Here is a 14,516-nt window from a genome sequence, read left to right as displayed (position 1 = left end):
TGCATTGTGTAAAAGTGGCCATACAGAAAAAAGAGAATACATTTTTAAACAAAAGAGAAAGAGCAAAGAAGCTTGTAAGCAATAGCCATAGCATCATACCACATTGCACTTAAGATTGTCATATCCGATCATCTTGAGAAGAACACCGGGAACCATACATACATAGCATACTTGGGATATAAGTTGCTACATTTTGCATCTTATAGGTTGTGCACAAGTGTCGTATCCGCCTATTGAGCAATCGTGCTAACGTCTCTCTTGAGTTGTGCAACACAAGCGTTTTTCATGGATTTCACATTTTGTGCTCATTCCTTGGTTGCACGGCCTCATTTATCTATTTTTGTGTGTGTTTCTGTGTGCCATTCATTGCTATTGGTCTGCTTGTTTCACTTGCGAATTTGTGAATCTCTTTCAACATTATTGACTCTTGTTAACATTTTGCATCAAATTTTTGTGCCACTATCCTAACCAAGCTACTCCATAAGATTTACTTGATAGGTGTGAGTGAACAAGTCCGGTACCAATTCCACTATTCTTTCATTTCACAATGAGTGAAACGGGATACATCCTCAAATTTGGGAAAAGGTAACTTGGTATTGTTTATCTCATTTCCTACTCACCTCTACTCGAGTCTTGTGATGGATAGGCAAAGCACACCTCTTTCGGTCTACAACAAGAACTACAAGTTCGATGCCACGAACAAATTGAACACCAAGATGGATGATCAAATGGAGGAGATCAACACCCTCATCAAGGCCTGCAAGCGATCTTCCTCATCTTCGAGAAGACGCTCTAGTGCACATGCTTCCGAACTACCATCTCCGGCAAGATCACAATCAGCATCGACACCAACAACGACGAGGACGTGAAGGTCAAGTGCTCAACACCCACAACCGCTCAACGACTTCACCATCTCCCTTGGCATCTTCGCCAAGTGACTTCAAGGCATCTTCACCTTTGGACAGGCGGCATCTTCGCCCACAAGTACCTCAAGAGAAGCTCCCCAAGCTCAAGTCCGCGACCTCCACGGCCTACTATGACCTTGACACCGACCACGAGATTCCTTTCTATGGGATTCTAGAACCCAAGGAGTATCTCGAGTGGGAGCGTTTGATGGACGACTACCTCAAGCTACATCAAGTTCCTCCCCAAGATCAATGAAGTGCGCCACAAGAAACTTCCACGACTACGCCTCGACATGGTGGCTTCACACACCTTCGGAGAGCTACGACATGAGTTGGCCCAAGACAAAGAGAGCTTTGCGGCAAGAGTTCGTGCCTCCAACCTACACGAAACAACTTCTACGCCAATTGGAGAACACCATCCAAGGATCCATGTCCAACAACATGTACTTCAAGGAGATGAAGAATGCCTTGCGACGAGCCGGCGTGGACGATCCCATTTTTATGAAGTTCCACTTCATGATGGGATTGCAGAACGACATCTCCAAGACTATCTTCCTCGAGAACTACAAGTCCCTCGACGACTACTACATTGGTGCTCTCCAGGCAGAATAATAACTCATGAAGGCCAAGGCTTCTCCGCCCCAAACACACTTCGTGACGACCAAGCTCCATGAGAACGAGCATGAGGATAGCACCACCATGATGTCCAAGCCCGACAAGCTACACGACTATGCTCCCAAGTTCGACTTCACCGATATCCCTCTTTGTGGCATTAATGATGCCGAGTCTACTTCGACTATTTTTCAAGACGGTGTGGTGACGAGTACAACTACGGAGACCCTCAAGGACCAAGCTTTGGAGGCGAGCAACAAGGCGGCGAGCAAGGATGATGTTTCCATCTTTGGAGGCAAGAGTGATGTTGTGCCATCTTCGGCCTTCATCCACGACGACGATGACGAGATGATCGAGCATGGGATTTTCCCTTCGGTCATGGAGGAGAGTGATGATGTGCCATCTTCGGCCTTCATCCACGGCGACGACGATGAGATGGTTGAGCATGGGATTCTCCATTCGACCACGGCGACGTATGATGACTTGAGTGACTTGTGCCACCATATTGAGAGTGAGAGTGACTTCACTACTAGCCCCATATATGACGAGTTGCCCCAATTCCCATGTGAGGCAAGCCACAACCCCCACCACTTGAGTGAGATGAGTGACTCCACCATATGTGAGATTGAGTGCACCTACTTTGAGGGAGTGTGTGAACCACCACATAGAGGTGGTGTGATAGTTGATAGGTCTTGTGGGGCCATTTGCATTTCTAACAACTTGACCTCTACCTCTATTATGTCTTCTCATTTGGTGCTAGGTCCCATTTATGATGACGCGCCGATCCTCGATGACTTCGTCCTCCCTTTGGACAAGACGATGGCCATGGTGGTATATGATGCACCCCCACATGGTTCCATCAAGATTAAGATGACCACCATTTGGTCTTTCCCACCTCACCTACACCACTTGAGTGGAATGAAAACGGTAACATAGGTGACGGTGATGCTCTAGTCCCACTAGTGGACATTCTTGACATTGATTGCTTGCATGATGTTGATCCACCTAGTACCATGCATCATGCTAGTATGATTTCCCCATGCGATGATTTGCCTATTTATGATGAGTATGATGATTCTCATGTGGAGTCTCTTAGTTGTGATGCCATGTTACATAGGATTTCTTGTCACAATTCTTTAGGTCACATCATGTTTGACAATCCGCTTGACTTGTCATATGCTATGCATGAGATCAACCATATGTCATATTTGCAATCTCTTCATAGTGACTATGCATATGCCATTAAAATAAACCCAATTTGCACATATGGCATAGATGACAAGCCCATGGTTATTGGCATTTTTTTGCGATGATATTGACATGCTCCCTTTGCATCATTTATCTTATATGCCATGCCATGACCACCTAGCTTCGGATATGCATTGTTTTGGATGTTGTCCATTTTCGCCATATGATGTTTCCGATATTGCTCATGAGGAGACCCCCGTAGTTTCCTCATACATGTTAGGAAATTTCGACCAATCCCATCCATTTCATGATCCCAATAATTGTGTGCACCATATGCTCCACATGAATAAACATGCTATTGATGTGCCATATACTTGCATTCTCAATTTGTGCCCCCATCGTGTTATAAACAATAACTATTCTTTCATGATGGATGACATGTCCTTATACCATGCATCAAATTTCTTTGAGCGATGCTTATCTTGTGCTAACTCACACATGCACATACACATCATGATGGATGATGTGTACATTTACCACGCGCATAATTTCTTTGGTTTGTGTCTCTTTTGTGTAGGTACCCATGAATATTTGTCAACCTCACAATCCCATGAGTTGACAAAACGAGCTCTAGAGAGCAATGATGATTTGGGATCCCATGGATTGTCTTTCCCACCGCTCTCTTTGAAAAGTCTCCGCGCATTCATTCTACATGGCCCTCACTTGGCTATGGGTTATTATCCATTACAGATTATATGCCCATCTTGCCATGTTCACTTTGCATGATATGCTTATTCCTATGCCATTGCCATGCAATTGTGACCCATGCTTTGCATTACACATGATGATTCATTCTAGTACTCGTATGTGTATTTGCAAGCTTGGTGGAGATATTGCTTGTTGTTGCCATGTTCCATTTGTGACCCACCCCTATGATGATACTATGATCTTGCTTTGTGTTCGTGCTTGCCATATGTCATGTGCATTGTCTATGCCTATTATTTCTTCACATGACATAATTGCGCTGATTTCCTCTAGTGTGTTGCATCTTCGCCACTAGTTTGCACGACATGATTGATTTGGTTGTTTTGTGTATTGCATCACCGATGATCCATAGTTGCTCATTTCATGCGGTTGACGGCAACCATTTCCATGATTTGCACATGATTGTTCTTGCTTCTTGTCATATATCTCCATGTGTTGCCTCTCTCATGCTAGGTGATTTGGCATGTATTGAGTGCAACAATGTCTTCAATCTTTCTAATGGGATTGCCCCCATAGCATTCTCACATATATTTGGAGGTTTTGCCATATTTCTTATGAAGCATGCTTGTCTTACCTCTTTGCACCATATGACTAGTGACATGAATATACACATTGTTGCATCATATTGTTCATGCACTTTTGCTTCTAATGGTTATGTGCAAGAGAAGATAACCATCATGATGGATGATGTGTTTATCTACCTTGCGCATACGTTTTTTGTTTTGTTGTGTGCATGTGTAGGTTACTTGGACCTCGTGTCGACTTCCACTTCATGTGAGTTGACTATTCGAGCTCTTGAGAGCGAGCCTCATACATTCTACCACTTCGACATTGTGAAGAATGCACAGGACATGCTTTCAAGGTGACATCCTTCTTGAGCTTGGATATTGTGGATCACACTTCATGTACTGCTTGCACCATTTGCATGCATGTTCGAGATATTGCTTTCACCCATGATTGCCACATTTCCATGCCTCATGACATATATACCTTGTGTGTTGGATCCAATTCTTAGATTCCTTGCTACTATCATATGCTTGGTTGCACCAATGTCATTTCTTCACATATGACATGTCCCATTGATTGCTACATGCTTGCCTTGATTGCCTCACACATGATGAACAATTGCTCTTTCTATTGTGTTGAGTGCCACACTATTTTCACTACACCCTATGCATGTTATGCTTGGATTGTCTTGCACTTGACCCATGTGTTTAGACACTTCATTTTCTTTGGTGTTGTGAATAATTCTTATGCCTACCATAGACCTTGCATTGAGAAATTTGTGAATGCTTGCTACGACCTCGAGGTCGATGCTTATCTCTTCTCACACCTATTTGCATCACTACCTCACATTTGCATACTTGTCCCCATGATATCTTTGCTTGTGCTCGATTGATATGCTTACATGCCATGTCACAATCCTTTGTCACACCCTATGCTATGCTTGATGACGGCACTTGTTTGGTGAATCACCTCTTGAATGCTTGGGTTTGCACTAACGCTAACCACATTTGTTTTTCCAATTATTTGTTGTCCTTGCTCCTTTTGAAGGAATCACGAGACGGTGCGACATTGTAGAGTGCCCATTTTGAGTTTCAAGATGACGAGAACTTGGTGATCGACCACTCCTACACGGCGACGCCATCTCTCTCCCATGGTGATTTGGTTTTCGATCCGAGGTCGGATCTTTTCCAAGAGGGAGGGATGATGCGGAGCATCCTACGGACATCACCATGTCAAGAGTCCATTTGGCAAGTGATACGTGGGACATCTATTTCACACACACAAAGGTGAATCATCTCCTTTACACGTGTTCACTTGACCCCTTTGAGGATGGTATACTACTTGACACTTCTCCCGTGTGCATGCATAGGTATTGTCGGAACTTCACGGATGTCGAGGAGTGCGAGCGCAAGTGTACGTCTACACCATCCGCGAGGGAAGCATGGAAGAGAAGACGGGATAAAGGAGAAGAAGAAGACGGAGCGGCTGTTGGAGCCAAGCCGGACGTCCGGACCGCCGTCCGGATCATCCGGGCTCAGCCGGATCATCTGGACCCCACCCCGGATCATCCGGGTAACTGCACTGAAGACACCCGTAGGCTTCCACCTGAAGCCGGATCATCCGGGACTCCGTCCGGATCATCGGACCCCCGACCCCCGGATCATCCGGGACCCCGTCCGGATCATCCGGCCTTGCCTGCGTGCATGACTTGGGCCGAGGCCCATGTACCCATTCTGCCCCTCACTTACCCCTTCGTGGCTTAGACCATAAATAGACCTCCTCCTCCCCATTTTTAGGGTTAACAAATATGATAGCTTATTTGTATGTGAGCTTTGCTCCTATCTATCTCTACTCTTAAGAGAGAGAGACTACTACTCCATTGGAGGCCAAGACCTCCATCTAGGAGAAGATCCTACGGGATATCATCAAGACCCCCTCACGGGAGGACCCCCCATCAAAACCTCTTCTTGGAGATGAACACCTTGTATCTTTTCCTTTATTGTTCATGTACCTTGTGGATCTTGTGTGTTTGGTTGTCTAGTGGATGTGTGATTGGACTTGTTCTTGAGTGTTCCTCTCGTTTCTCCTCGTGTTTCCCCTTTGTGTTCTTCGTGTTCTTCGCGGGATCCCCTCCGTTTCGTGAAAGATCGGGCATCTAGAGTTCTACCCTACATCATGGATTCCACCGAAGGGGACCCGGTCCCCGTACTCGATTGAGCCGGCCTTAGGGCCCCAGCCCGCGTCGTCGATGTAGAGCTTGTCGCGACGACTCTTGGTCATCCGGCCCACAGCGTACCCCTTGAGCCCTGCGAAGCTGCCATTCAAGAACTCGAAACCACCGTGCGCTGGCCCCACGGTGGGCGCCAACTGTCGTGGAATTGTCACGACAGATGTCCTAGCATGAGGACTTAGGTGTGGAGCCATCACGACGTAGTTAGCTTGAAGGGGTTAAAATGGGACAAGGGGCACAAAGAGTTAACCCAGGTTCGGCCCCTCGCAACGAGGTAAAGGCACACTCCTGCTTTAAGTTGTATGGCTTGAGTTTCGATTACCAGGGAGCGAATACGCTTGACCTAGTTCTCGACTTGTTGTTTCTTGTCTTAACCCGCCGCCGGGTCACCCCTTTATATACACAGGCTGATGCCCGACAGCTTATAGAGTCCCAGCCGGCTCATACACAACGTGTTCGGCTCGGTGACAGAACTACACTTTTCTTAACATACAAGTTAAAAAGATGGCCATTTATGCCCGTGGGCCTCAAGTCTCCTCCGGGTCTTGGGCCTTCAATAAGCTTGTTTCATGAACCGCCATCTTCAACATCTTCTTGAGACTTCTCATTATGAGCAGCCAGTGATATGACCCGGCCCCTCCTGGAAGGGGCATACCCAATAGTCATGTCCCCAACATGCCGGCTCAGTCTTTCGGAGGTGCTCATAGGGGGTAGGGTGTGCGTGTGTGCGTTCTTAGGGGTGAGTGTATGCACATGTATATGAGCACTTGTGTCTGTATTTGATGTTAAAAAAAAAACCTTGGCAGGACTAAGTGGGCTGTGGGGGACTCCCATTTTCAGTCCCATCTGCAACCTGATGTCACCTTGTGTCCTTGGGTACCCAACAACACAAATATTAGAGGCAAAAAAAAAAGTTGGCTGAGGAAACGCAGACCGTCAGATCCAGATGGATGGCCAAATGGGAAGAGGAGGAACCGCAGACCTGGCCCTGGGTGGAGGCCAAGAGTCTCTGTGCACGTTGCCACCCTTTTTTCTCCCTTTCCCATCCCCATCTTTCGTCCAGCCCTCCCCGCCCCCTCCCCCCTCTCGCCGCGGACCCCATCCGCCCCCCGCCGCCGCCGCCGCCGCCGTTGACACTACCCGCGAATCTCCTTCTTCCGGTACACTCCTCACCGTCGCTTTCCCTCTACCCGATCCGATCTCGCTCCTCTCGATTTCGCGGTTCCTGAATTATCCCCGATTCGATCGGAGACCATCGGGCGTGGCGTTCTGTGCTTTGTTGGTCGATCCATCGATTCGCGATGCATGAGCGCTTATTCTGCCTAGTCTGTGAAAACTAATGCATGCTTGCTTGGTCGAATCGACGCGCCTGCGTAGATATCTGGAGTCACCTGGAGTATAGGTTTGATTGTTGTTTTTGCCTTTCAGAGTGGCGGAGAGGAGGCATGGCACTCCGGAGGCTGCTTCAGGGGATTGTCCTACCGCGGACGACGGGCCGGCATGTTGGGGCATCGTTTTCCACGGAGGCTGGGGAGACTATCCGCGCAACCCTGTTTCCCGGTGATGGCATCGGGCCTGAGATCGCCGAGTCGGTCAAGCAGGTAGAGGATTTTGTTTCTCTTGGGTGTCGTATTTGTGTGATAGACTCATGTATGATTTCTTACCACAACTTGGTCTGCTTTTCTGTTTCCTTATGATGTAGAAATGTCTTTATACTTGATTTGATCAAGGTTTGAAGCTACGCCAACAAGGGCATATCGTTAATGCTGAGCTCTACAGAAGTTTTTAGTGGTTGGCCTCCCTAGATGGCTAGTGACATCTCTTGCAATTTCCCTGGCCCCATGCAATTTTAAGTTTAGCAAGAAAGGTAGAAGATTTTCCTTATGTTTGATACGATATTAACAGGTGTGAGTTTTATCCTCACACCCAGCATAATTAATACACTCTGTTCCTAAATATAAGACATTTTGGCAGTTCAATTTTAACTGCCAAAACGTCTTACATTTAGAAACCGAGGGAGTAGTAACTAGCCCGCGCGTTGCTACGGGACTACAAAATAATTGGAGTTGTGTCGGATTTGTATACAGCAATCAATGGACTTGCAACAGTTCAAAGAAAAACTCAAGCAAGCACGCAACACTGCACCTGTAAGTGCGCACGGACCGTGGAAACACTGACATGTACTTATATATACTTTCTCATTCAGAACATGAGTGAGCTGGTCGCTTGCTGGTTTGATTAAGCTGGGTGTAGACGCAGGTGTGCGTTTTTTGCTGTTTCATCTGTACTATTTTTTTTTGGCGGTGCAACAACGATTGGATTGGGCGGGGAGGGACTGCAGGTGCAGGGTGAGGCTAGGGGATGCACATCATGGATGGTAGGGGGAGTGTGTGTGTGTGTGTGTGTGTGTGTGTGTGTGTGTGTGTGTGTGTGTGCAGCGTCAAAGTCACGGTGCAAGGAGTCCGTGACAGGTTAAGGTAGAAGTGAGATTGGATGGGGTGGCAGAGGGTATTTTCACGTTGTGAATCGTGGGACAGAGGAAACGTACGGAGAGGAAAGGAGCAAGAGAGCACAAACCGCTCTCGAGGACTGGGGGAGGCGGTGGTATGGAGAAATTGGTGGGAGGGGAGCACATACGAGGGGAGGGGAGGTCTAACCATGATGACAACGATGGCAGACTACCCTTCAATAGTAAAGATGATTTATTCTTTTGCAGAAAGCCGGACTTCTGTCTGTTCAGAATTTGGGGCACAGTTGAATTTGCTTGTATTTCTGGGAAAACCCTGTTTCACTTTGGAACTTTGTGTCATTTGTGTAACTTGGTTATGCTATTGTTTTGATTTTTGGCTTCTTTTTTTGCAACAGAATGGCTATTGGGATTTCAGTAATATTTCTGAATAATTACCTTGGATGCTCCTGTCATTCTAGAAAGTTCAGAATATGCATCTTTGCCAATTTTGATCTGAAATAACTCATATACATTGCTCATTCATAATGTGTGGATATCTACTCCATGTCTACATTGACATTCATTCTGTTGTATCTGTATACTGAACCCAGGATGATCAAAGGTTCAAAGCCAATAGGTGAGAGGTGGTATGTCCTTAAGTTGCCTTAGATGCTTAAAAATCATTGTGGACAAGAACATAAGAATTATTTTTTCTGTAATATGCAATCGACAAAGATGTCATGCAGAAAAGGAACAAGTGACTGATATCTTGGGGATTGGATCAACTAGAAACTTTTTGAAGGAACAGTATCTGTACTGCATTTATATAGTTTTAGATTTTTTACAAAGATCCGCTAGAACCTTATTTCCTATCAAGACCTTGTTTGCTGGTTGATGACATGCCAGCTGCTCACTGGTATCCCCTTTGGTAGATGCATATAAAGCTATTATTAGTAACAAATCAAATCACTAGTATATTTTTGCTATTAAAACATCACTACACCAATATATTTTTGTACAAACTAAATTAATTTGCCAGCATCAAAATTCTAGCTACCAGGTTGGACAATACATCTGCACATCTACTGCAAAACATTCTGAGGTCAGATGCGGCTGGGATTTTCATCTCACGTTAAAATCAGGACGAGCAGCCGGAAAACACAGATTTCAAAGAGCTCGAAGGTAAGGATGCAGGCGATCTTGAGCTTGTTGGTGGATCTTAACAAGGGGTTCGGCTGGCGTCCTTGACTCATGTCGTTCAGAGGGGAGGGGCTGAAGCTTGCAACCATCTCCAGTTATGGATTTGAGAGGGAGGGGTACCCTAACATTGTGGAGGTGAGGGAGATGGGAGTGGAGATGAGTTGGGGATGGGCAATTTTAGATGGTGGCTGCCTGCTGGATTAGTTGCTATCAGAGTTGTCGGGCTAGGCCAGGCTTGTTGGAGTGGTGAAGTCAAAGCCTGAGCTGCCCCGCCTGTCTTTTGCGCCAGGCTGCCCATCTGTTTTTAAATTGCAGTGACATGATCGTCTCTCTTATCTTGAACTTCGATACATGGTTCCAGCTATCTGAAGCTAATTGCTTTACCTGTAAACTGTACTTTTGCAACTGAGTTTTGCAAGAATACTGCTACTAAGATGAGTGTTATTAAATTCACGGACAAAACTCATTCATGCATGATTTCTTTGAAGGTAGCTTGTTCTACTTCTGTACTTCTAATCTTTTCTTTTGCTGTTTCAGGTATTCAATGTTGCAGGTGTACCGATAGAATGGGAAGAACATTATGTTGGTACGGAAGTTGATCCCAGAACAGAGAGCTTTTTGACATGGGAGAGCCTGGAGTCTGTGCGTAGAAACAAAGTTGGCTTGAAAGGTCCTATGGCTACACCTATTGGAAAAGGCCACCGTTCTTTGAATCTTACATTAAGGAAAGAACTTGGACTCTACGCCAATGTCAGACCTTGCAACAGCCTCCCAGGCTACAAGACTAGATATGATGATGTGAACCTTGTGACAATCCGTGAAAATACTGAAGGAGAGTATAGTGGCCTTGAGCATCAGGTATGGTGTATTCATTCCTAAAGATAGTTTTTTTTTCCCATTGTTCTTGTTAGTCATGAGCTGAGCTGGTTTTGAGATCTTATGGGTTTCAGCTCTAGCCTACCCCAACTTGTTTGGGAGACTAAAGGCTTGCTGGTTCTTCTTGTTCTTGTTAGTCATGGCACAGTTCTTTTTCTTCAGGTTGTGAGGGGTGTTGTGGAAAGTTTGAAAATTATTACCCGCCAAGCAAGTTTGAGAGTGGCAGAGTATGCTTTCCATTATGCCAAAGCCAATGGCAGGGAGAGGGTCTCTGCGATACATAAAGCTAATATCATGAGGAAAACAGACGGACTTTTCCTCAAGGTTTGATGGCTACACCCCTGTTCCTTCTTGTTGATGCTATCTGTTCCCCATTTTCATTTGTCTTGAGAGCTAACTCATGGTTATTTTATATGTACAATTTTAGTGTTGCCGTGAAGTAGCTGAGAAGTACCCTGAAATCACATATGAGGAAGTCATTATTGACAATTGCTGCATGACAGTATGTTGATCTGTCAACACTGAAACTTCGCACTTGTTAATTTCACCGTTTGCACACTTGATAATCATGTACTGAAAGTATGCCATTTACTTCTATAACATCACTGAGTATGAACTGCATCCTCTTGCAGCTCGTGAAGAATCCTGGTACATTTGATGTATTAGTGATGCCAAATCTGTATGGTGACATTATTAGTGATCTATGTGCTGGTTTGATCGGAGGATTGGGCTTAACTCCCAGGTAGAGATTTTTATCTTCACGAGTCGATTTACTGTGTTTTTTAGACGATATCAACTAACTATTGTTTATTCCCCAGCTGCAACATTGGTGAAGGTGGCATTTGTCTGGCAGAGGCTGTTCATGGTTCTGCACCTGATATCTCTGGCAAGGTAAAGTGGTCTTAAATATCTACCATATGAGATTTCTCAGTATGTACATGTTCATGATGTTTTAATTGATGGGTTTCTGGCTTTGTTCCTTATGTGCATATGAAACCAAAGTTCTCTCGTGATGTCTAGACAGTCTTCATGATGTCCCTTTGTCGACTGAATGATATTCGATTGCCTGCAGAACCTTGCAAACCCAACTGCTCTTATGTTGAGTGCTGTTATGATGTTGCGCCACTTGCAATTCAATGACCAAGCAGACCGGATCCACAATGCCATCCTCCAGACAATTGCCGAGGGGAAGTACAGAACCGCTGATCTTGGTGGGAAGTCATCAACATCAGACTACACAAAAGCAGTTTGCGATCATATCTGAGCACCAGCTGCTCTTTCTCTCGATTATTTGCCTCCCACCTAATTTTGTTGCATACCAGGAGCTTTAGCCTGAGTAGGTTAAGTGGCAGGCACCTCGATTTCCTTGGGTGTTAAGACACCATTTAAGGCTCCTGAATAATTCTCGCATTCTTGTCCTTGGAAAAGTTTTACCAGCATTGCAGTCAAGCTGAAGAATCGTATGTAATAATCATTGGCAGCATCAGCGCATATAATTTGTTCGTTCTAGTTCTTAGAGAACAGGATTTTGATCTTTCTTTTGCTTTTTGTCATGGTATTACCGTCCTGTTGTGCTCAACAAGGTCAGTTAACAAAACTTAGTGATCTTACTTCACTTTAGATTCAAACTAACTAAAACTTGAATTTCATCCTACTTGTCACAACATTTGGTACCCGTAGGATGCATGCTTGCCTACTTGACCACCTTGTCATCCTTGTTGACAAGCTTTAATTGGGCTACATCGTTAACACGTAAAACATTATTGGTGTTCGGAGATTTGAGCTAAGAGCCTTTTCTTGAACTTGACATTTATGGGATTGGGTAACTTCTTGGGTAATCTTGGATGGTCTTCCCTCTTCTCATACATGCAATCTTCGGAGAAGTGCCCCCTTCAATCATCGATGGGAGGGGTGCCTGATAATTGGAAGGGGTGCTTCTAAGGGCATTTTAACGCTAACTTGCAAATTTGTTTTGGCGTCCGCTTGTGGACAGGGGTCCGTGGACAATGATGTCGGAGGCTGTCATCCAATGCTATCTTGTATATGTCCGAATGTATAGGGTAATTTGGAATTCGAATAAAAGTCTGATACATAGCACACGCTCCATCACACCAGCGTCAGATCACATGCCCGATCACATAAAAAAAGATGCAAGTATGCTTAGGTTTAAACATGCCCGATGACAAAAGAATATCTGCCAGATAGTTTGTGCAAAAAAAAGAGATGTTTTTGACTGGCAATCCAACCCTCCTCCACGCTCAAGGTGTCCGGTGCTTCCAACTCCACATGTTGCCGCTGCAACATCTTGTACCGGACGGCTTGTAGATCATTTTTACGTCGGCATCCAAAGACTACACCTTAAAGGACAACATCTAGGCGTCCTCTGCATCGACAACAATCTTCACCTTCTTTTCTTTGAGCTTTGCCTTCTTCCCCTCGAGCATGGTTGATGTGGAGCATCCTTCAGTCATCCCATGGACACGGCATCATCACCCAAGGCACCAAGTAAACCGACGACTAGGGTGTTGGGGGAACGTTGCATGGAAAACAAAATTTTTCTACACACAGGCAAGATCTATCCATGGAGATGCATAGCTACGAAAGGAGGAGAACATTTTCATACCCTTGAAGATCGCTAAGTGGAAGCGTTTATCACGCAATTGATGTAGTCGTACTCTTCGCGATCCGATCACGATCAACCGATCTAGTGCTATTCTAGTGGATCTCATGTATGCTATTCTAGTGGATGTGTGATTTGAGTTTTGTTTGAGTGATTCCTCTTGTTGTTCTCCCCCCTCTTACCCCTCCAAGTATGAAAAGATCATCAATTAGGGTTCCCCTACATCATCTTGGATCAGAGCAAGGTTGATTCACATCTCGGAGTCCCTACCCCCACTTTCTAGCCTAATGTTTGTGTGTTTTTGCCTAATTTCAAAAATCCCCTAAAAAAGTCATACCAAATTTTTGTGATTTGTTGGTTTTGATGATGTTTTGTTGATTTTGATCCATTTTTGGAGTTTTATAGGTGGATGTAGCTCCCACACCATATCCCACCATCCCCACCGTGAAATCTCCCCCAAAATCGCCAAAAAATTTCTTTCTCCCCAAATTTTCGTGTTCATCCCGAACCAAATTTTCCACGGTTTGATCTGCCCAGACAATCGGTATGAGCTCCCGGAGGTTGCACGGACGATCCGGAACCCCTCCCGGATCATCTGGCTTTGGCTGTCAAAACTGAAAAATAGCCAACTCCACCACTCTCTTTCGCATACAAAGCCATCTTTCCCCACTATTATCCTTGCACAAACACCCCAATGCACCCATAGCAACCACGTTTTTCGGTACAACTGATTTTTGCAAGTTTTTCTTGAGATTTTGAGTTGCGGTTTCTGTTTCCTAGGGTGTTTCGGCTAACTAGGAACGGTTCGACGTCAACACCACCGACACTCATCATCGCCATGGACTCGACATCGACAATGATCGCATCACCATTTGACACCCCCACTGTAAGCAAGGACGTTAACTTCGTCAACATCTTAGCATACTCCCTTGCCACTGCATTGTTAACCTCGAGCCATTTTGCGTCACTTGCCTACCGAGACTAGCTGTTGAGTATTACCGGGCCATGATACTTGTGCACTTTAGTGATACGCATTCCGTATAGCTTTCATTGCATGCATATGTTATCATATCATCTCTTGTGTCATCAAATTGTTCCTGCATATACATAATTGCTATCTTGTTTGACATTGCGCATAGTGGCCATATCAGAGAGAGAGAGAGA

General features: G+C 45.2%; 1 protein-coding gene across 1 annotated transcript; it reads left to right on the top strand.

Annotated features, from left to right (window-relative positions):
• The first annotated feature begins 7,211 nt into the window (after positions 1 to 7,211).
• LOC119326437 (isocitrate dehydrogenase [NAD] catalytic subunit 5, mitochondrial-like) lies at positions 7,212 to 12,271 on the top strand. The gene is made up of 8 exons (XM_037600082.1): positions 7,212 to 7,367; positions 7,636 to 7,808; positions 10,394 to 10,714; positions 10,895 to 11,056; positions 11,160 to 11,234; positions 11,365 to 11,474; positions 11,551 to 11,623; positions 11,805 to 12,271. Exons 2-8 carry the CDS (start codon positions 7,653 to 7,655, stop codon positions 11,994 to 11,996), a joined length of 1,089 nt encoding a protein of 362 aa, XP_037455979.1. The 5' UTR covers positions 7,212 to 7,367; positions 7,636 to 7,652; the 3' UTR covers positions 11,997 to 12,271.
• Positions 12,272 to 14,516: the final 2,245 nt, after the last annotated feature.

This window comes from Triticum dicoccoides, chromosome 6B (assembly GCF_002162155.2).
Source record: "Triticum dicoccoides isolate Atlit2015 ecotype Zavitan chromosome 6B, WEW_v2.0, whole genome shotgun sequence".
Classification (NCBI taxonomy): Eukaryota; Viridiplantae; Streptophyta; class Magnoliopsida; order Poales; family Poaceae; genus Triticum; species Triticum dicoccoides.
This window is presented reverse-complemented; position numbering and strand designations above follow the sequence as displayed.

What these genes read in the sequence shown, in the direction of transcription:
- LOC119326437 (XM_037600082.1), top strand. Translation starts at nt 7,653, where the DNA reads ATGGCACTCCGGAGGCTGCTTCAGGGGATTGTCCTACCGCGGACGACG. An exon ending in ATAGTGGCCTTGAGCATCAG is followed by an intron (nt 10,715 to 10,894) that starts GTATGGTGTATT and finishes CTTTTTCTTCAG; the next exon opens with GTTGTGAGGGGTGTTGTGGA. An exon ending in CACCTGATATCTCTGGCAAG is followed by an intron (nt 11,624 to 11,804) that starts GTAAAGTGGTCT and finishes GATTGCCTGCAG; the next exon opens with AACCTTGCAAACCCAACTGC.